Here is a 21,521-nt window from a genome sequence, read left to right as displayed (position 1 = left end):
TACAAAATTTGATGGAAAATTGACAAAATTATGCTCTTGCGAATTTTGATGTGTCAGCAATATTTATGCATCGGCGATTTTGCCGACTCTGACTCCCATTTTAGGCCAATTACATTATTCCAGTCAACCAAATTCTTAGCTATTTCACTAGTATTACTTCTATTCTATCGATTGAGCACAAGAAATTGCCAAGTCAACTGTTTCAACTGCAAAATAAAGTGATCAGAAATTGGTAATTTGGCCAATTTAATGCAAAGTTCAAAATATTCCAATTTCAAAATAGGGTCCATAATAAACAATGCAGGCATTCCTGGCACTAAACTAACATTTCCTCTGTTCATTAATTACGTTTTCAGGCTTTAGAAATTAATTCCATTTTGATTTTTTATTCACATAATGAATTTTTATTCAAACCAAAAAAATAGAAGATTTACTGTTATGCAATATTGTAATAATTGTATAAATAATATCACCACATTTGTGAGCATATATTAGACCCACCAGCTGGTGTGTATTAGACATGTGAGGTCATTTGTTTACTCTTGAAAATCGGCAAAAATTTAACATTTCTGCTACTTCGAGCTCAGTTTCAAGCCATTTCCAGTACTAAAACCAATCAAAATCATCTCTATTTCTGTAATATATCTTCCATTCTATCAAATGAGACCAAGAAATCACAAATACAACTATAAAAAATATACTGCAAATTCGCTGTTTTAATCGAAAATTACGGTCTCAGTTTTTTTCTCTCATTATGCACTGTGTGCTGCAGGATTTGTTTTATGTGGTGCACACATACCACACAGATGTATTCTTTCATATCTAGGCCCAAATTTACCGCTCACAGCTTATCAGAGTGAGCTGAGCTCATGGCGTAGATCTATGGTTTGGACCCTCAACGTAAAGTCGTAGATCTACGGCACGGACCCTGAAAGGGTTAAGTGAGAAATACAGCTAGGCTTAAAAATGCATATATAGTACACACATTACCTACCTAAAAATATTTTCATCCTTAGCTTATATATTTATTGTAGGAAGTCTAAATAAGTGAAGAATGGGTATAATTGAAAACTGCTGTATCAGTGAAACACCATAAAGTAAAGTGCTGTAAAGTGAGGCCTGTCTGTACCTTAGTGGAAAAAGCCTTACACTATTGCATCTTACATATACAATGTATAAACATACAATGGTTTAACAAAAATGGAATGGCTTAACAAAAGATTATTTAGAAAATATTCTAGGCAAAAATAATGCTATATTCTGTCACCAAGCAGGGGTGCCACGAGTGTAATGAGACAACACAATAAGTGTCCAGAGCCCAAGACTGTTCATTTGCCTCCTAGCATACATAAGGGGGATTACCAATAGACCCCTGGCTGTCTTCAAGAAGGCACTGGACAGGCACCTAAAGTCAGTACCTGACCAACTGGGCTGTGGTTTGTACGTCAGTTTGTGTGCGGCCAGCAGTAACAGCCTGGTTGATCAGACCCTGATCCACCACAAGGCCTGGTTTCAGACCAAGCCACAGGGGCATTGACCCCCAAAACCCTCTCCAGGTAAACTTCAGGTAAGCTATCTTTGCTTAACACATTTTAAAATTGTAACTAACCTTTAAATCTGTCATGAGGAGGAGATCACTTGCTTGTAATATGTCTTGAATGTTATCATTATCTAGGATGACTCGGCCCGTATAAATAAAATCCAGTATAAGTTCAAATGTTTTACAGGTAATATCCAACTTGGGTTCAGCTGTACGGTGTAAGCCACCCTGTGATTCCTCCTCAAATTCATAAAGAATCCTAGAAAGTAAACATAACTTTTTGAGATTAACCACAATAACAATTACAACAGCAATAATAATAATAATAATAAACAATAATCATAATATGTAATAATAATAATAATACATAATAAAATAATAATAATAATACATAATAAAATAATAATTCACAAAGGACCAAAATACTACCTAATGTGTCTCTAACTCTTCTGATAATAATTCTACAATGTACTTTATGCAGTATACTGTATGACCTGTCTTTGAAATACTCATTTGTGCTTAATTGTTATCTGTTTACAATAATGTTTACCACTGAATATATCATTGCTTAGTTTAATCTTAAGTTAATTTTAAGCCTGCCCATAATGCTCTGCATACAAGGGGCTTTGGCATGTTACACTTAACCACTGTATTTTTTTGTACTTCAATGTATCATGTTCAAATTAATAAATAAATAAATAAATAAATAAATCTTTCTTTCTTTCAACACACCGGCCGTATCCCACCAAGGCAGGGTGGCCCAAAAGGAAAAAACAAAAGTTTCTCCTTTCACATTTAGTAATATATACAGGAGAAGGGGTTACTAGCCCCTTGCTCCTGGCATTTTAGTCGCCTCTTACAACACGCATGGCTTACGGAGGAAGAATTCTGTTCCACTTCCCCATGGAGATAAGAGGAAATAGACAAGAACAAGAACTAGAAAGAAGATAGAAGAAAACCCAGAGGGGTATGTATACATATGCTTGTACATGTACGTGTAGTGTGACCTAAGTGTAAGTAGAAGTAGCAAGACGTACCTGAAATCTTGCATGATGTTTATGAGACAGAAAAAAGGACACCAGCAATCCTACCATCATGTAAAACAATTACAGGCTTTCGTTTTACACTCACTTGGCAGGACGGTAGTACCTCCCTGGGCGGTTGCTGTCTACCAACCTACTACCTAGAAAATAAATAAATAAATAAACAAGTCGGCCATCTCCCACCTAGGCAGGGTGACCCAAAAGGAAAGAAAATCCCAAAAACGAAAATACTTTCATCATTCAACACTTTCACCTCACTCATACATAATCAATGTTTTTGCAGAGGCACCCAGATACAACAGTTTAGAAGCATATATAAAGATACAATATAAAAAGTGACCTGACTAGCCACTTCGGTGGCAAAATCTAATCTAAAATCCTCCTTCAAAGTTCAGGCGTTGTACTTCCCATTTCCTGAATTCAAGTCCAACTATATAAAAATAACCGGTTTCTCTGAATCCCTTCAATAAATATTACCCTGCTCACACTCCAACAGCTCGTCAGGTCCCAAAAACCGTTCGTCTCCATTCACTCCTATCTACCACGCTCATGCACGCTTGCTGGAAGTCCAAGCCCCTCGCCTACAAACCCTCCTTTACCCCTTCCCTCCAACCTTTTTGAGGACTACCCCTACCCTGCCTTCCTTCCCCTACAGATTTATATGCTCTCCATGTCATTCTACTTTGATCCATTCTCTCTAAATTATCAAACCACCTCAACAACAACAACCATTATTTCACTATAATTCTTCCATTCTTTCTTGTCCCATTCATTTATACAAACCAACTATGCCTGTTTTCCACTAATATTTTTAATGCCCATCTTTCTTTCTGTAATAAAAAAAATACACCAACAATTCTAAAACTCTATCCCCACATGCTTTCAGCATCTTAGTCTTAATGACACCTGCCTCACCTCCCTTTTATCCTTCCTACTGCCTTGCCCCTTCATCTATAGATCTTCTTGACTCATGAAATCACACAATTCCCTATCTTCCCTATCTTGCTCCTATGATGATCTAGTTTATCAGTAGCCCTTCATACATGCTTGTCTTATAAGTCAATCCATCAATTTTTTATCTACAAATACATACTCTAGCAAACTGCTGTCATTAAGTACCTCCTAATGCTGCAAGTTCTTATTTATCCTCCTATGTAAAACAATCATTACTTATTATCAAACTCCTTCCAAGCCTAGTTACATTTAAACCAGCAAATAATAAGGCCTACTAGACTGGAGAATACACTAGACCTCATCTTCACTAACAATGATGATCTGATATGGAATGTCACCATATCAAAAACAATATACTCAGATCACAACATAATTGAGGTTCAGACATGAATGCGTGGAGCCCCAGACCGACATAATGAGAGTAGTCACGAGGGAGCATTCACCAAACTCAACTTCAATAACAAAAACATAAAGTGGGACCAAGTAAACCAAGTCCTAACCGATATAACCTGGGAAGATATACTAAGCAACACAGACCCCAACTTATGCCTAGAACAGATTAACTCGGTGGCACTCGATGTATGCACAAGGCTTATTCATCTAAGAAAAAGGAGGAGTAGATGTAAAATAGAAAGAGACAGGCGCTCCCTTTACAGGCGACGGAAAAGAATAACAGAGCGGCTAAAAGATATCAATATATCTGAAATGCGTAGGGAGACACTGGTCAGAGAAATAGCAAGCATCAAACTTAAGCTAAAGGAATCTTATAGGAGTCAGGAAGTGCGGGAAGAACTAAAAGCCATAAATGAAATCAAAAGAAACCCAAAGTATTTCTTCTCCTATGCCAAATCAAAGTCGAGAACAACGTCTAGTATTGGGCCCCTACTTAAACAAGATGGGTCGTACACAGATGACTGCAAGGAAATGAGCGAGCTACTCAAGTCCCAATATGACTCAGTTTTTAGCAAGCCGCTAACCAGACTGAGAGTCGAAGATCAAAATGAATTTTTTATGAGAGAGCCACAGAATTTGGTTAACACAAGCCTATCTGATGTTATCCTGACACCAAATGACTTTGAACAGGTGATAAATGACATGCCCATGCACTCTGCCCCACGGCCAGACTCGTGGAACTCCGTGTTCATCAAGAACTGCAAGAAGCCCCTATCACGAGCTTTTACCATCCTACGGAGAGGGAGCATGGACATGGGGGTCGTCCCACAGTTACTAAAAACAACAGACATAGCCCCACTCCACAAAGGGGGCAGTAAAGCAATAGCAAAGAACTACAGATCGATAGCACTAACATCCCATATCATAAAAATCTTTGAAAGGGTCCTAAGAAGCAAGATCACCACCCATCTAGAAACCCATAAATTACACAACCCAGGGCAACATGGGTTTAGAACAGGTCGCTCCTGTCTGTCTCAACTGTTGGATCACTACGACAAGGTCCTAGATGCACTAGAAGACAAAAAGAATGCAGATGTAATATATACAGACTTTGTAAAAGCCTTCGACAAGTGTTACCATGGCATAATAGCGCACAAAATGCTTGCTAAAGGAATAACAGGAAAAGTCGGTCGATGGATCTATAATTTTCTCACTAACAGAACACAGAGAGTAGTAGTCAACAGAGTAAAGTCCGAGGCAGTTACGGTGAAAAGCTTTGTTCCACAAGGCACAGTACTCGCTCCTATCTTGTTCCTCATCCTCATATCTGACATAGACAAGGATGTCAGCCACAGCACCGTGTCTTCCTTTGCAGATGACACCCGAATCTGCATGACAGTGTCTTCCATTGCAGACACTGCAAGGCTCCAGGCGGACATCAACCAAATCTTTCAGTGGGCTGCAGAAAAGAATATGAAGTTCAACGATGAGAAATTTCAATTACTCAGATATGGTAAACATGAGGAAATTAAATCTTCATCAGAGTACAAAACAAATTCTGGCCACAAAATAGAGTAAAACACCAACGTCAAAGACCTGGGAGTGATCATGTCGGAGGATCTCACCTTCAAGGACCATAACATTGTATCAATCGCATCTGCTAGAAAAATGACAGGATGGATAATGAGAACCTTCAAAACTAGGGATGCAAAGCCCATGATGGCACTCTTCAGGTCACTTGTTTTATCTAGGTTGGAATATTGCTGCACACTAACAGCACCTTTCAAGGCAGGTGAAATTGTTGACCTAGAAAATGTACAGAGAACCTTCACGGCGGGCATAACGGAGATAAAACACCTAAATTACTGGGAGCGCTTGAGGTTCCTGAGCCTGTATTCCCTGGAATGCAGGCGGGAGAGATACATGATTATATACACCTGGAAAATCCTAGAGGGACTAGTACCGAACTTGCACACGAAAATCACTCACTACGAAAGCAAAAGACTTGGCAGACGATGCAACATCCCCCCAATGAAAAGCAGGGGTGTCACTAGCACGTTAAGAGACCAAACAATAAGTGCCAGGGGCCCGAGACTGTTCAACTGCCTCCCAGCATACATAAGGGGGATTACCAACAGACCCCTGGCAGTCTTCAAGCAGGCACTGGACAAGCACCTAAAGTCGGTTCCTGACCAGCCGGGCTGTGGCTCGTACGTTGGTTTGCGTGCAGCCAGCAGTAACAGCCTGGATGATCAGGCTCTGATCCACCAGGAGGCCTGGTCACAGACCTGGCCGCGGGGGCGTTGACCCCCGGAACTCTCTCCAGGTAAACTCCAGGTACCCTTGGCACTCCAAACTTTGTTAATATGACATCTATAAAGTCTCTCCCGCGTTATCATTAAAATCTTCCAAAACAATTATTCTCCTACTTCATTCAAAACTCCTCCAAATATTTACTTAACATCTCTCACAATATTTTTTCTCTAAATCTCCACTGCTCTTACCTCCAGATGCATAAATACTTATTAAAATCTGGTTCCTAAGTCCCATTTGAAACCCACACAGGTAATTCTTGAATTTCAGCATTTCTATCTGCCTTTTTTCTCAAGTGTTCATTTAATATTACCATTACTCCTTGTTTTGCAATGCTCTTTCACATATACCTGAATTAACCCTTTTACTTCTTCACATTCAAACTCTCCCACCTCTTTTAATCCTGTTTCACTCAGTGCTAGGATATCTGGCTTCCATTCTTGCTACTCTTAATTCTTTCTTAATATCTATACCACATTTAAGCACATTCAAACAACCCAACTTCAAAAAATTTTCTTCTTTTTCATTTTACTAACAGATTAAAAAAGGGGTTATTAGACCCTTCCTCAAGCATTTTGGTTGCTTTCCAAGATATGCATGAACTCTGCCACAACACTAAGTCTCCTTTTGTTGCTGTGCCTCCTGAAGTACTGGTAAATATATACGACCAAACTGAGAACTAGATATAATACTTTCCTAGTGATTAGTGAAGGGAGGATTGAGCCTCCATCATTCCTTGCATTCAACGACTAAACGAGTTTACAGCTTCTCATAAATACCGGTATGTACGTTAATACATAGTACATTAAATGACTTAAAATCACAAAAGTTGCTTGGAAGTAATGAAAGAAATCATTAAACTTGACCTTCACTGTGTGACTGATTCCTGTTTTCCAGCATGTGTCCTCAAGGCTAGCTGGAAGTTCATGTACTTTGCCTGTAGATGATACCAAGTACTGTACATTAAAAAAACAGTTGACCCTGAGATCCACAATAATCAGGCATTCAAACTATATCTCATAAGCCTCAGATTGAATCTAAATGCATAAACTTCTCAGCTAATATGAATACAGTACAAATGGCCACCAGCAACAACAGACTACATATAAATGCTTATGGCATATAGTTCCATATCTGACAAAATACAGTGGAACCTCGGTATTCAAACAGCTCCCTACTCAAACAATTTGGTATTCAAACGCTTTGTTCAGTAAAAGAATCGCTTGGTAGTCAACCATTTGCTTGGCACTCAACCAAACAAACAAGACCTGCCAGAATTTCGCTGTAAACTATTTCCTGTTTCTTCGATAACAGCCAACCAAAAAAGAAAGTTGGTTGGGAAAAATTCGTTTGGTACTTGAACAGCCTTCTGGAACAAATTAAGTTTGAGTACCAAGGTTCCACTGTACCTGAGAGGTTTTTGGCAACACCTGCAGCTATGCACTAATAAATAAAAAAAAAATGAGTAGAAATGAAAAGAAACAAATCTTGATCTATAACAATGGGTCCAAAATATTTATGTACAAGTGTACTGTATGTACATACCTTGTTTTACCTGGTAAAGTATATAAACTAGTATCTAAACTAGCAGCATCTAGATTAGTATCAAAATGTAGATTCTTACAAGATAATTAAGTATAACACAGGATCTAAGTGCTTAGTAAAAACTTAATTACCAAACTGAAGCATTCCTACCAAACCACAGTACAGGTGGGGTCTGAACCTATGGCAAGCAAGTTGTACAACTCCACGCCAGTGCGTAAGCCACTGGGCCAGTTGGCTAAAATAAGATTCATCCAGCTAGGTAAATTTATACACCATAGGGAGGTTAGCAGAGGCCCCACTGTGACCACAAATGCAAGTATTTACATATGAATCTCCTGCCAGCATGGCTGTAGTGAACTCTATCTCAAGTCCCTTCAAAATTGCCTTCATGATTGCTTGCAATTGTGTTATTACGATTTCATGAGTCATGAAGCATTCCTAGTACATGCATGTCTAACACAATACAGCTTCGTATTAATGCTGCATAGTCAAAAAAATTTTGCTCATTGTTTTTATTTTTTTTTTAACACATCGGCCGATTCCCACCAGGGCAGGGTGGCCCGAAAAAGAAAAATTTTCATCATCATTCACTCCATCACTGTCTTGCCAGAGGGGTGCTTTACACTACAGTTATAAAACTGCAACATTAACACCCCTCCTTCAGAGTGCAGACACTGTACTTCCCATCTCCAGGAATCAAGTCTGGCCTGCCGGATTCCCTGAATCCCTGCATAAATGTTACTTTGCTCACACTCCAACAGCACGTCAAGTATTAACCCTTTCAGGGTCGAGAGGCCTTCTCCTAAACTTGTTCTCAGGGTTGAAAATTTTTCGGAAAAAAAAAATTATTTTTTCCTGTGAAAAGATAGCGAATCTTTTCCCAATCTTAATGACACCAAAAGTATGAAATTTGATGGAAAACTTATGGAATTATGCTCTCGTGAAGTTAGCGGTCTTGATGTTGTTTATGCATTGGCGATTTCGCCAACTTTGAACCCTATTTACTTCCAATTCCAATGTACTAGTCGACGCAAATCAAAACTGTTCTGCTAGAACTCCATTTTTCTATCAAATGGGTACAAGAAACCACCCATTTACCGATTTCAACTATCCAATAAAGTGGTCAGAAATTAGCAATTTTGCCAATTTCACACAAATTTCAAAAGATGCCAATTTCCAAATAGGGTCCAGAATAAACAAGACAGACATTCCTGGCACTAAAATAACATTTCCTTTGTTCATTAGTCAAGTCACCACGCCCTTTCTTTTGCTTTCCACTTTGAATTTTGATTCTAACAAAAAACAGAAGATTTACTGTTATGTAGCATTAGTGCAGAAATGGTATGAATAATATCAGCACACGTGAAAGAATATTAGACTCACCAGTTGATGTGTATTGGACGCATGGCATGATTTGTTTACTTTTGAACTTTGGCAAAAATCGATCATTTCTGCTACTTTGAGCTCAATTTCAAGGTACTTTTCATTGTGAAACCAATTAAAATCATCTCTATTTCTGTAATATGTCTTACATTGTATAAAATGAGATCAGGAAAACTAGAATACAACCAAAAATACCATACAAATACAGTGCAAAGTCGCTGTTTTAAACCAAAAACACTGTCAAAGTTTTTTTTTCTCATTATACAGTGTTTACTGCAGGGTTTTTTTATACTGTGCACACTGACCACATAGACCCATTCTTTCATATGTAGGCCTACCAGCTTTCTCTCGCTAGATTTGAAGGCACTAGAAATTAGGGGTAAAATTACGTCTATTAGGTAGTAGGTTGGTAGACAGCAACCACCCAGGGAAGTACTACCGTCCTGCCAGATGACTGTGAAACAGAAACCTGTAACTGTTTTACATGATGATAGGATTGCTGGTGTCTTTTTCTGTCTCATAAACACGCTAGATAACAGGGATATCTTGCTACTCCTACTTACACTGTGGTCACACTTCACAGACACGCACATGCATATATATATACATACATCTAGGTTTTTCTCCTTTTTCTAAATAGCTCTTGTTCTTCTTTATTTCTTCTATTGTCCATGGGGAAGTGGAAAAGAATCTTTCCTCCATAAGCCATGCGTGTCGTATGAGGCGACTAAAATGCCGGGAGCAATGGGCTAGTAATCCCTTCTCCTGTAGACATTTACTAAAAAAGAGAAGAAGAAAAACTTTATAAAACTGGGATGCTTAAATGTGCGTGGACGTAGTGCGGATGACAAGAAACAGATGATTGCTGATGTTATGAATGAAAAGAAGTTGGATGTCCTGGCCCTAAGCGAAACAAAGCTGAAGGGGGTAGAGGAGTTTCAGTGGGGGGAAATAAATGGGATTAAATCTGGAGTATCTGAGAGAGTTACAGCAAAGGAAGGGGTAGCAGTAATGTTAAATGATCAGTTATGGAAGGAGAAAAGAGAATATGAATGTGTAAATTCAAGAATTATGTGGATTAAATTAAAGGTTGGATGCGAAAAGTGGGTCATAATAAGCGTGTATGCACCTGGAGAAGAGAGGAATGTAGAGGAGAGAGAGAGATTTTGGGAGATGTTAAGTGAATGTATAGGAGCCTTTGAACCAAGTGAGAGAGTAATTGTGGTAGGGGACCTGCATGCTAAAGTAGGAGAAACTTTTAGAGAGGGTGTGGTAGGTTAAGTTTGGGGTGCCAGGTGTAAATGATAATGGGAGCCCTTTGATTGAACTTTGTATAGAAAGGGGTTTAGTTATAGGTAATACATATTTTAAGAAAAAGAGGATAAATAAGTATACAAGATATGATGTAGGGCAAAATGACAGTAGTTTGTTGGATTATGTATTGGTAGATAAAAGACTGTTGAGTAGACTTCAGGATGTACATGTTTATAGAGGGGCCACAGATATATCAGATCACTTTCTAGTTGTAGCTACACTGAGAGTAAAAGGTAGATGGGATACAAGGAGAATAGAAGCATCAGGGAAGAGAGAGGTGAAGGTTTATAAACTAAAAGAGGAGGCAGTTAGGGAAAGATATAAACAGCTATTGGAGGATAGATGGGCTAATGAGAGCATAGGCAATGGTGTCGAAGAGGTATGGGGTAGGTTTAAAAATGTAGTGTTAGAGTGTTCAGCAGAAGTTTGTGGTTACAGGAAAGTGGGTGCGGGAGGGAAGAGGAGCGATTGGTGGAATGATGATGTAAAGAGAGTAGTAAGGGAGAAAAAGTTAGCATATGAGAAGTTTTTACTAAGTAGAAGTGATGCAAGGAGGGAAGAGTATATGGAGAAAAAGAGAGAGGTTAAGAGAGTGGTGAAGCAATGTAAAAAGAGAGCAAATGAGAGAGTGGGTGAGATGTTATCAACAAATTTTGTTGAAAATAAGAAAAAGTTTTGGAGTGAGATTAACAAGTTAAGAAAGCCTAGAGAACAAATGGATTTGTCAGTTAAAAATAGGAGAGGAGAGTTATTAAATGGAGAGTTAAAGGTATTGGGAAGATGGAGGGAATATTTTGAGGAATTGTTAAATGTTGATGAAAATAGGGAAGCTGTGATTTCGTGTATAGGACAAGGAGGAATAACGTCTTGTAGGAGTGAGGAAGAGCCAGTTGTGAGTGTGGGGGAAGTTCGTGAGGCAGTAGGTAAAATGAAAGGGGGTAAGGCAGCCGGGATTGATGGGATAAAGATAGAAATGTTAAAAGCAGGTGGGGATATAGTTTTCGAGTGGTTGGTGCAATTATTTAATAAATGTATGGAAGAGGGTAAGGTACCTAGGGATTGGCAGAGAGCATGCATAGTTCCTTTGTATAAAGGCAAAGGGGATAAAAGAGAGTGCAAAAATTATAGGGGGATAAGTCTGCTGAGTATACCTGGTAAAGTGTATGGTAGAGTTATTATTGAAAGAATTAAGAGTAAGACGGAGAATAGGATAGCAGATGAACAAGGAGGCTTTAGGAAAGGTAGGGGGTGTGTGGACCAGGTGTTTACAGTGAAACATATAAGTGAACAGTATTTAGATAAGGCTAAAGAGGTCTTTGTGGCATTTATGGATTTGGAAAAGGCATATGACAGGGTGGATAGGGGGGCAATGTGGCAGATGTTGCAAGTGTATGGTGTAGGAGGTAGGTTACTGAAAGCAGTGAAGAGTTTTTACGAGGATAGTGAGGCTCAAGTTAGAGTATGAAGGAAAGAGGGAAATTATTTCCCAGTAAAAGTAGGCCTTAGACAAGGATGTGTGATGTCACCGTGGTTGTTTAATATATTTATAGATGGGGTTGTAAGAGAAGTAAATGCGAGGGTCTTGGCAAGAGGCGTGGAGTTAAAAGATAAAGAATCACACACAAAGTGGGAGTTGTCACAGCTGCTCTTTGCTGATGACACTGTGCTCTTGGGAGATTCTGAAGAGAAGTTGCAGAGATTGGTGGATGAATTTGGTAGGGTGTGCAAAAGACGAAAATTAAAGGTGAATACAGGAAAGAGTAAGGTTATGAGGATAACAAAAAGATTAGGTGATGAAAGATTGAATATCAGATTGGAGGGAGAGAGTATGGAGGAGGTGAATGTATTCAGATATTTGGGAGTGGACGTGTCAGCGGATGGGTCTATGAAAGATGAGGTGAATCATAGAATTGATGAGGGGAAAAGAGTGAGTGGTGCACTTAGGAGTCTGTGGAGACAAAGAACTTTGTCCTTGGAGGCAAAGAGGGGAATGTATGAGAGTATAGTTTTACCAACACTCTTATATGGGTGTGAAGCATGGGTGATGAATGTTGCAGCGAGGAGAAGGCTGGAGGCAGTGGAGATGTCATGTCTGAGAGCAATGTGTGGTGTGAATTAATGCAGAGAATTCGTAGTTTGGAAGTTAGGAGGAGGTGCGGGATTACCAAAACTGTTGTCCAGAGGGCTGAGGAAGGGTTGTTGAGGTGGTTCGGACATGTAGAGAGAATGGAGCGAAACAGAATGACTTCAAGAGTGTATCAGTCTGTAGTGGAAGGAAGGCGGGGTAGGGGTCGGCCTAGGAAAGGTTGGAGGGAGGGGGTAAAGGAGGTTTTGTGTGCGAGGGGCTTGGACTTCCAGCAGGCATGCATGAGCGTGTTTGATAGGGGTGAATGGAGACAAATGGTTTTTAATACTTGACGTGCTGTTGGAGTGTGAGCAAAGTAACATTTATGAAGGGGTTCAGGGAAACCGGCAGGCCGGACTTGAGTCCTGGAGATGGGAAGTACAGTGCCTGCACTCTGAAGGAGGGGTGTTAATGTTGCAGTTTAAAAACTGTAGTGTAAAGCACCCTTCTGGCAAGACAGTGATGGAGTGAATGATGGTGAAAGTTTTTCTTTTTCGGGCCAGCCTGCCTTGGTGGGAATCGGCCAGTGTGATAATAATAAAATAATAATCTAGGTTTTTCTCCTTTTCTTAAATAGCTCTTGTTCTTCTTTATTTCTTCTATTGTCCATGGGGAAGTGGAAAAGAATCTTTCCTCCGTAAGCCATGCGTGTCGTATGAGGCGACTAAAATGCCGGGAGCAATGGGCTAGTAACCCCTTCTCCTGTAGACATTTACTAAAAAAGAGAAGAAGAAAAACTTTATAAAACTGGGATGCTTGAATGTGCGTGGATGTAGTGCAGATGACAAGAAACAGATGATTGCTGATGTTATGAATGAAAAAAAGTTGGATGTCCTGGCCCTAAGCGAAACAAAGCTGAAGGGGGTAGGGGAGTTTCGGTGGGGGGAAATAAATGGGATTAAATCTGGAGTATCTGAGAGAGTTAGAGCAAAGGAAGGGGTAGCAGTAATGTTGAAGGATCAGTTATGGAAGGAGAAAAGAGAATATGAATGTGTAAATTCAAGGATTATGTGGATTAAAGTAAAGGTTGGATGCAAAAAGTGGGTCAAAGTGCATGTATGCACCTGGAGAAGAGATGAATGTAGAGGAGAGAGAGAGAGATTTTGGGAGATGTTAAGTGAATGTATAGGAACCTTTGAACCAAGTGAGAAAGTAATTGTGGTAGGGGACCTGAATGCTAAAGTAGGAGAAACTTTTAGAGAGGGTGTGGTAGGTAAGTTTGGGGTGCCAGGTGTAAATGATAATGGGAGCCCTTTGATTGAACTTTGTATAAAAAGGGGTTTAGTTACAGGTAATACATATTTTAAGAAAAAGAGGATAAATAAGTATACAAGATATGATGTAGGGCGAAATGACAGTAGTTTGTTGGGTTATGAGTAGACTTCAGGATGTACATATTTATAGAGGGGCCACAGATGTATCAGATCACTTTTTAGTTGTAGCTACACTGAGAGTAAAAGGCAGATGGAATACAAGGAGAATAGAAGCATCAGGGAAGAGAGAGGTGAAGGTTTATAAACTAAAAGAGGAGGCAGTTAGGGTAAGATATAAACAGCTATTGGAGGACGGATGGGCTAATGAGAGCATAGGCAATGGGGTCAAAGAGGCATGAGGTAGGTTTAAAAATGTAGTGTTGGAGTGTTCAGCAGAAGTTTTTGGTTACAGGAAAGTGGGTGCGGGAGGGAAGAGGAGCGATTGGTGGAATGATGATGTAAAGAGAGTAGTAAGGGAGAAAAAGTTAGCATATGAGATGTTTTTACAAAGTAGAAGTGATGCAAGGAGGGAAGAGTATATGGAGAAAAAGAGAGGTTAAAAGAGTGGTGAAGCAATGTAAAAAGAGAGCAAATGAGAGAGTGGGTAAGATGTTATCAACAATTTATGTTGAAAATAAGAAAAAGTTTTGGAGTGAGATTAACAAGTTAAGGAAGCCTAAAGAATAAATGGATTTGTCAGTTAAAAATAGGAGAGGAGAGTTATTAAATGGAGAGTTAGAGGTATTGGGAAGATGGAGGGAATATTTTGAGGAATTGTTAAATGTTGACGAAGATAGGGAAGCTGTGATTTCATATATAGGGCAAGGAGGAATAACATCTTGTAGGAGTGAGGAAGAGCCAGTTGTGAGTGTGGGAGAAGTTCGTGAGGCAGTGGGTAAAATGAAAGGGGGTAAGGCAGCTGGGATTGATGGGATCAAGATAGAAATGTTAAAAGCAGATGGGGATATAGTTTTGGAGTGGTTGGTGCTATTATTTAATAAATATATGGAAGAGGGTAAGGTACCTAGGGATTGGCAGAGAGCATGCATAGTTCCTTTGTATAAAGGCAAAGGGGACAAAAGAGAGTGCAAAAATTACAGGGGGATAAGTCTGTTGAGTATACCTGGCAAAGTGTATGGTAGAGTTATTATTGAAAGAATTAAGAGTAAGACGGAGAATAGGATAGCATATGAACAAGGAGGCTTTAGGAAAGGTAGGGGGTGTGTGGACCAGGTGTTTACAGTGAAACATATAAGTGAACAGTATTTAGATAAGGCTAAAGAGGTTTTTACGAGGATAGTGAGCCTCAAGTTAGAGTATGTAGGAAAGAGGGAGATTATTTCCCAGTAAAAGTAGGCCTTAGACAAGGATGTGTGATGTCACCATGGTTGTTTAATATATTTGCAGATGGGGTTGTAAGAGAAGTAAATACGAGGGTCTTGGCAAGAGGCGTGGAGTTAAAAGATAATGAATTACACATAAAGTGGGAGTTGTCACAGTTGCTCTTTGCTGATGACACTGTGCTCTTGGGAGATTCTGAAGAGAAGTTGCAGAGGTTGGTGGATGAATTTGGTAGGGTATGTAAAAGAAGAAAATTAGAAGTGAATACAGGAAAGAGTAAGGTTATGAGGATAACAAAAAGATTAGGTGATGAAAGACTGGATATCAGATTGGAGGGAGAGAGTATGAAGGAGGTGAATGTATTCAGATATTTAGGAGTGGACGTGTCAGTGGATGGGTCTATGAAAGATGAAGTGAATCATAGAATTGATGAGGGGAAAAGGGTGAGCGGTGCACTTAGGAGTCTGTGGAGACAAAGAACTTTGTCCTTGGAGGCAAAGAGGGGAATGTATGAGAGTATAGTTTTCCCAATGCTCTTATATGGGTGTGAAGCATGGGTGATGAATGTTGCAGTGAGGAGAAGGCTGGAGGCAGTGGAGATGTCATGTCTGAGGGCAATGTGTGGTGTGAATATAATGCAAAGAATTCGTAGTTTGGAAGTTAGGAGGAGGTGCGGGATTGCCAAAACTGTTGTCCAGAGGGCTGAGGAAGGATTGTTGAGGTGGTTCGGACATGTAGAGAGAATGGAGCGAAACAGAATGACTTCAAGAGTGTATCAGTCTGTAGTGGAAGGAAGGCGGGGTAGGGGTCAGCCTAGGAAAGGTTGGAGGGAGGGGGTAAAGAAGGTTTTGTGTGCGAGGGGCTTGGACTTCCAGCGGGCATGCGTGAGTGTGTTTGATAGGAGTGAATGGAGACAAATGGTTTTTAATACTTGATGTGCTGTTGGAGTGTGAGCAAAGTAACATTTATGAAGGGATTCAGGGAAACCGGCAGGCCGGACTTGAGTCCTGGAGATGGGAAGTACAGTGCCTGCACTCTGAAGGAGGGGTGTTAATGTTGCAGTTTAAAAACTGTAATGTACAGCACCCTTCTGGCAAGACAGTGATGGAGTGAATGATAGTGAAAGTTTTTCTTTTTCGGGCCACCCTGCTTTGGTGGGAATTGGCCAGTGTGCTAATAAAAAAAAATATATATTACGTCAATAACCCTGGTGCGTAAGCCGTACTAGTACGTCGGAAACCCTGAAAGGGTTAAAAACCAATTGTCTCCATTCACTCCTATCAAATACGCTCACACATGTTTGCTTGAAGTCCATGCCTCTCGCACACAAAACCTCCTTTACCCCCTCCCTCCAACCCTTCCTAGGCCAACCCCTACCCTGCCTTCGCTCCCCTACAGATTTATACACTCTCGAAGTCATTCTGTTTTGTTCCATTCTCTCTACATGTCTGAACCACCTCAACAACCCCTCCTCATCCCTCTGGAGAATAGTTTTGGTAATCCCACACTTTCTCCTAATTTCCAAACTATGAGTTCTCTGCATTATATTCACACCACACATCACCCTCAGACATGACATCTCCACTACCTCCAGCCTCCTCCTTGTTGCAACATTCATCACCCATGCTTCACACCCATACAAGAGTGTTGATATATCTATACTCTTATACATTCCCCTCTTTGCTTTCATGGACAAAGTTCTTTGTCTCTACAGACTCCTAAGTGCACCACTCACCCTTTTCCCCTCATCAATTCTATGATAAACCTCATCCTTCATAGACCCATCTGCTAACATGTCCACTCCTAAATATCTGAATACATTCACCTCCTCCATACTCTCTCCCTCCAATCTGATATCCAATCTTTCATCACCTAATCTTTTTGTTATCCTCATCACCTTACTCTTTCTTATATTCACTTTTAATTTCATACCAAATTCATCCAACAACCTCTGCAACTTCTCTTCAGAATCTCCCAAAAACACAGCGTCATCAGCAAAGAGCAACTGTGACAACTTCCCCTTTGTGCTTGCTTCTTTATGTAATAAAGTTGGTAGAATTACCGACAATATGTAAAGTAAAAGGACACAAGTGCAACTAATGGCTTGATAAAGCTCCTGGAGAGCGAAACGTTGCCACAATAAAATGTCACATTAGTTGCACTTGTGTCCTTTTACTTTGCTTCTTTATCTTTTAACTCTACATCTCTTTCCAAGACCCTCGCATTCACTTCTCTTACAACCTCATCTATAAATATATTGAACAACCACGGTTATGTCACACCTACTTTTACTGGAAAATAATCTCCCTCTCTCCTACATACTCTAACCTGAGCCTCACTTTCCTCATAAAAACCCTTCATTGCTTTCAGTAACCTACCTCCTATACCATACACCTGCAACATCTGTCACATTGCCCCCCTATCCACCCTGTCATATGCCTTTTCCAAATCCATAAATGCCACAAAAACCTCTTTACCCTTATCTAAATACTGTTCGCCTATGTTTCACTGTAAACACTTGGTCTACACGCCCCCTACCCTTCCTAAAGCCTCCTTGTTCATCTGCTATCCTACTCTCCGTCTTACTCTTAATTCTTTCAATAATAACTCTACCATACACTTTACCAGGTATACTCAACAGACTTATTCCCCTACAATTTTTGTACTCTCTTTTATCCCTTTTGCCTTTACACAAAGGAACTATGCATGCTCTCTACCAATCCCTAAGTACCTTACCCTCTTCCAGGAACAAAAAAGATATCAGGAAACAGAACAATCAAACTAACAAAACCAGATGAACCCCTACTCCCACCAACTGAAACAGCAAACAGACTCAATGTTTTCTTCTCCACCAAAGGAAAAAACCTTGCGGGTAAAATCCCACCTAATGACTACCTCACTGGTACCTACTCGAACACACTATTCCTAGCTCTGACTAACCCAACGGAAGTCTCACTTATTATCAACACACTAAAGAACAAGACAGGAGATTTAAATACCTTACTGTCACCGATCATTGCAACACTCTTTAACAAATCCATCGAATCGTCTACTTTCCCTACAGTTCTCAAAATAGCAAGGGTCACTCCGATACATAAAGGAGGAGATCAAGCAGACTTGAATAACTATAGGCCAATATCCAACTTTCCCATTCTCTCTAAAATCTTTGAAAAATTAATTCATAAGCGAATCTATTCCTACCTCATCTCCCACAACATATTCAACCCCTGTCTACCTGGAGTTTACCTGGAGAGAGTTCCAGGGGTCAATGCCCCCGCAGCCTGGTCTGTGACCAGGCCTCATGGTGAATCAGAGCCTGATCAACCAGGCTGTTACTGCTGGCTGCACGCAATCCAACGTACGAGCCACAGCCCAGCTGGTCAGGTACCGACTTTAGGGTACCTGACCTAATAAAAATATGAATGATGCTATTATACATATGCTAGAACAAATATACGTACACTACACTCGAGAAAAAAGAAGTCCCACTGAGGATCTTCATTGATTTATGTAAAGCTTTTGATACAGTTGACCATGATTTGTTGTACATAAGATTATCACACTATGGTATAAGAGGGCACTCCCTCAACTACCTAAAGCCATACCTTAGCAACAGAAGCCAATGTGTGTACACAAATGAAGCAAACTCTTCCACACAACCAATTACAGTTGGTGTCCCACAGGGAAGTGTCCTTGGCCCTCTTCTCTTTCTCATTTATATAAACGACCTACCAAATGCATCACAACTACTCAAACCCACACTATTTGCAGATGACACAACATACGTCTTCTCTCACCCAAGCCCAGTCATACTAGCCAATACTGTAAATACCAAATTACAGAAAATATTTACCTGGATGATGATTAACAAACTTACTCTCAATATTGACAAAACCTACTTCATTTAGTTTGGGAACAGAACTACAGATGTTCCTCTTAACATAATGATAAATGGATCACCTATCACAAAGCTCACAGATGGAAAATTCTTAGGAATCCACCTTGATAATAGACTCAAATTTCAAACACATGTACAACAAATTTCCAAGAAAATCTCCAAGACCATAGGCATACTATCGAAGATATGGTACTATGTTCCACAATCAGCTCTCCTGGCCCTATATCACTCACTCATTTACCCCTATCTCACCATTGGAATCTGTGCATGGGGCTCAACAACAATAAATCATCTCTGACCATTAATTACCCAACAACAGGCTGCAGTCAGAATGATAACGAATTCCCACTCCAGGCAGCATACCCCACCAATATTCAAAACTCTAAACTTACTCACCGTACAAAACATCCATACTTATTATTGTGCCTATTACATACATAGAACAATAAGCTCAGATATAAACCCTCCCCTCTAACATCTCCTTACCAACCTCAACAGAACACATGACCATAACACAAGGCACAGATCACTCTTTGACGTTCCCCGTGTCCATCTCACTCTATGTAAAAGCTCAATGCACATAAAAGGCTCAAAAATCTGGAATTCATTACCTGTGAATATAAAAGAAACACTGTCTGTTTATCAATTCAAGACTCTTCTTAAAAACCACTTACTCACCCACAACTAAATAAATACTGAATAACTGTATCTCATAAATGTATAAGCTGTGACCCTATCACACTGTTTTTTTTTTAATCACATTACGTAATAGAATACTCCATTCCCTTGAATGCACAGTAACTCATCTAATGACCATATGACCTGTTTCTGCACTACAAATCATTGATTTTATTCGATTTGATAGGATTATATTATACATTGTTATGCTACAATTTTATTACTATAATGCTTCTTATTTGAAATACTCATTTGTACTTCATGTTGTGATTTGTTTGCTACAATTTTTATCACTGAATATATCATTGCTTAGTTAATCTTAAGTTACTTTTAAGCCTGCCCATAATGCTCTGCATACAAGGGGCTTTTGGCATGTACACCCAATCACTATATTTCTTTGTACAACTATGTATCATGTCCAAATAAAAATAAATAAATAAATAAATAGCACCAACCACTCCAAAACTATATCTCCACCTGTTTTTAACATTTCTATCTTTACCCCATCAATCCCAGCTGCCTTACCCCCTTTCATTCTACTCGTTGCCTCACAAACTTCCCCCACACTCACAACTTGCTCTTCTTCACTCCTACAAGATGTTATTCCTCCTTGCCCTATACACGAAATCACAGCTTCCCTAGCTTCATCAATGTTTAACAATTCCTCAAAATATTCCTTCCATCTTCCCGATACCTCTAACTCTCCATTTAATAACTCTCCTCTCCTATTTTTAACTGTCAAATCCATTTGTTCCCTAGGCTTCCTCAACTTATTAATCTCACTCCAAAACTTTTTCTTATTTTCAAAAAAATTTGTTGATAACATCTCACCCACTTTCTCATTTGCTCTCTTTTTACATTGCTTCACCACTCTCTTAACCTTTCTTTTTCTCTCTATACTCTTCCCTCCTTGCATCACTTCTACTTTGTAAAAACCTCTCATATGCTAACTTTTTCTCCCTTACTACTCTCTTTACATCATCATTCCACCAATCGCTCTTCTTCCCACTTGCACCCACTTTATTGTAACCACAAACTTCTGCTGAACACTCTAACACTACATTCTTAAACCTACTCCATACATCTTTGACCCCATTGCCTATACTCTCACTAGCCCATCTATCCTCCAATAGTTGTTTATATCTTACCCTAACTGCCTCCTCTTTTAGTTTATGCACCTTCACCTCTCTCTTCCCTTATGCTTCTATTTTCCTTGTATCCCATCTACCTTTTACTCTCACTGCAGCTACAACTAGAAAGTGATCTGATATATCTGTGACCCCTCTATAAACATGTTTTTATTATACATGTACTATTTTAATTTTTCTTAGTTATGTTTTTTCATTGATTTGTATTAATATACATTTTCATTTGAGCAGTTTACATATGCTGCCTGCTTGCAATTAAAAACAAAAATGTGACAAAAGAAACACAAAGAGGTGATAAAAAAAAAATGTAAGAAATATGGAAGGTTAGCAATGTATCAATCAGGAGAGAATAATGAGAAACCAATATTTACTGAAGGAGTAATGCAAAAGTAGAGAATATGGAGCAGACCATCAAGATTTTGTAGTGAAGAGCTATGACCATGTCCCGTGGCTTGGTAGGCAATGCTTTCGCCTCACACAGTGTCTGTGGTTTGACCTCCAACAAGGGTGGAAACACTGGGTGTGTTTCCTTACGCCTACTGTCTCATTCACCTAGCAAATAAGTAGGTACCTGAGTGTTAGGCAACTGGTGG

General features: G+C 39.6%; 1 protein-coding gene across 3 annotated transcripts in view; it reads right to left on the bottom strand.

Moving 5' to 3' along the window:
* LOC128693571 (gigaxonin) overlaps positions 1 to 21,521 on the bottom strand; it is a 70,640-nt gene that overhangs the window by 40,629 nt on the left and 8,490 nt on the right. For 2 of the 3 annotated variants that reach the window (XM_053783353.2, XM_053783352.2), the window contains exon 3: positions 1,610 to 1,799. In XM_053783353.2, coding sequence (XP_053639328.1) covers positions 1,610 to 1,799 — 190 coding nt within the window. Of the gene's footprint in view, positions 1 to 1,609; positions 1,800 to 7,109; positions 7,181 to 21,521 lie in introns of all 3 variants that reach the window. The other variant, XM_053783354.2, reaches the window with a different exon arrangement.

The sequence above is a fragment of the Cherax quadricarinatus genome, unplaced genomic scaffold (assembly GCF_038502225.1).
Source record: "Cherax quadricarinatus isolate ZL_2023a unplaced genomic scaffold, ASM3850222v1 Contig160, whole genome shotgun sequence".
In the NCBI taxonomy this organism is placed as follows: Eukaryota; Metazoa; Arthropoda; class Malacostraca; order Decapoda; family Parastacidae; genus Cherax; species Cherax quadricarinatus.
The sequence above is the reverse complement of the archived record's forward strand: the minus strand, read 5'-3'. Positions and strand labels throughout refer to the sequence as shown.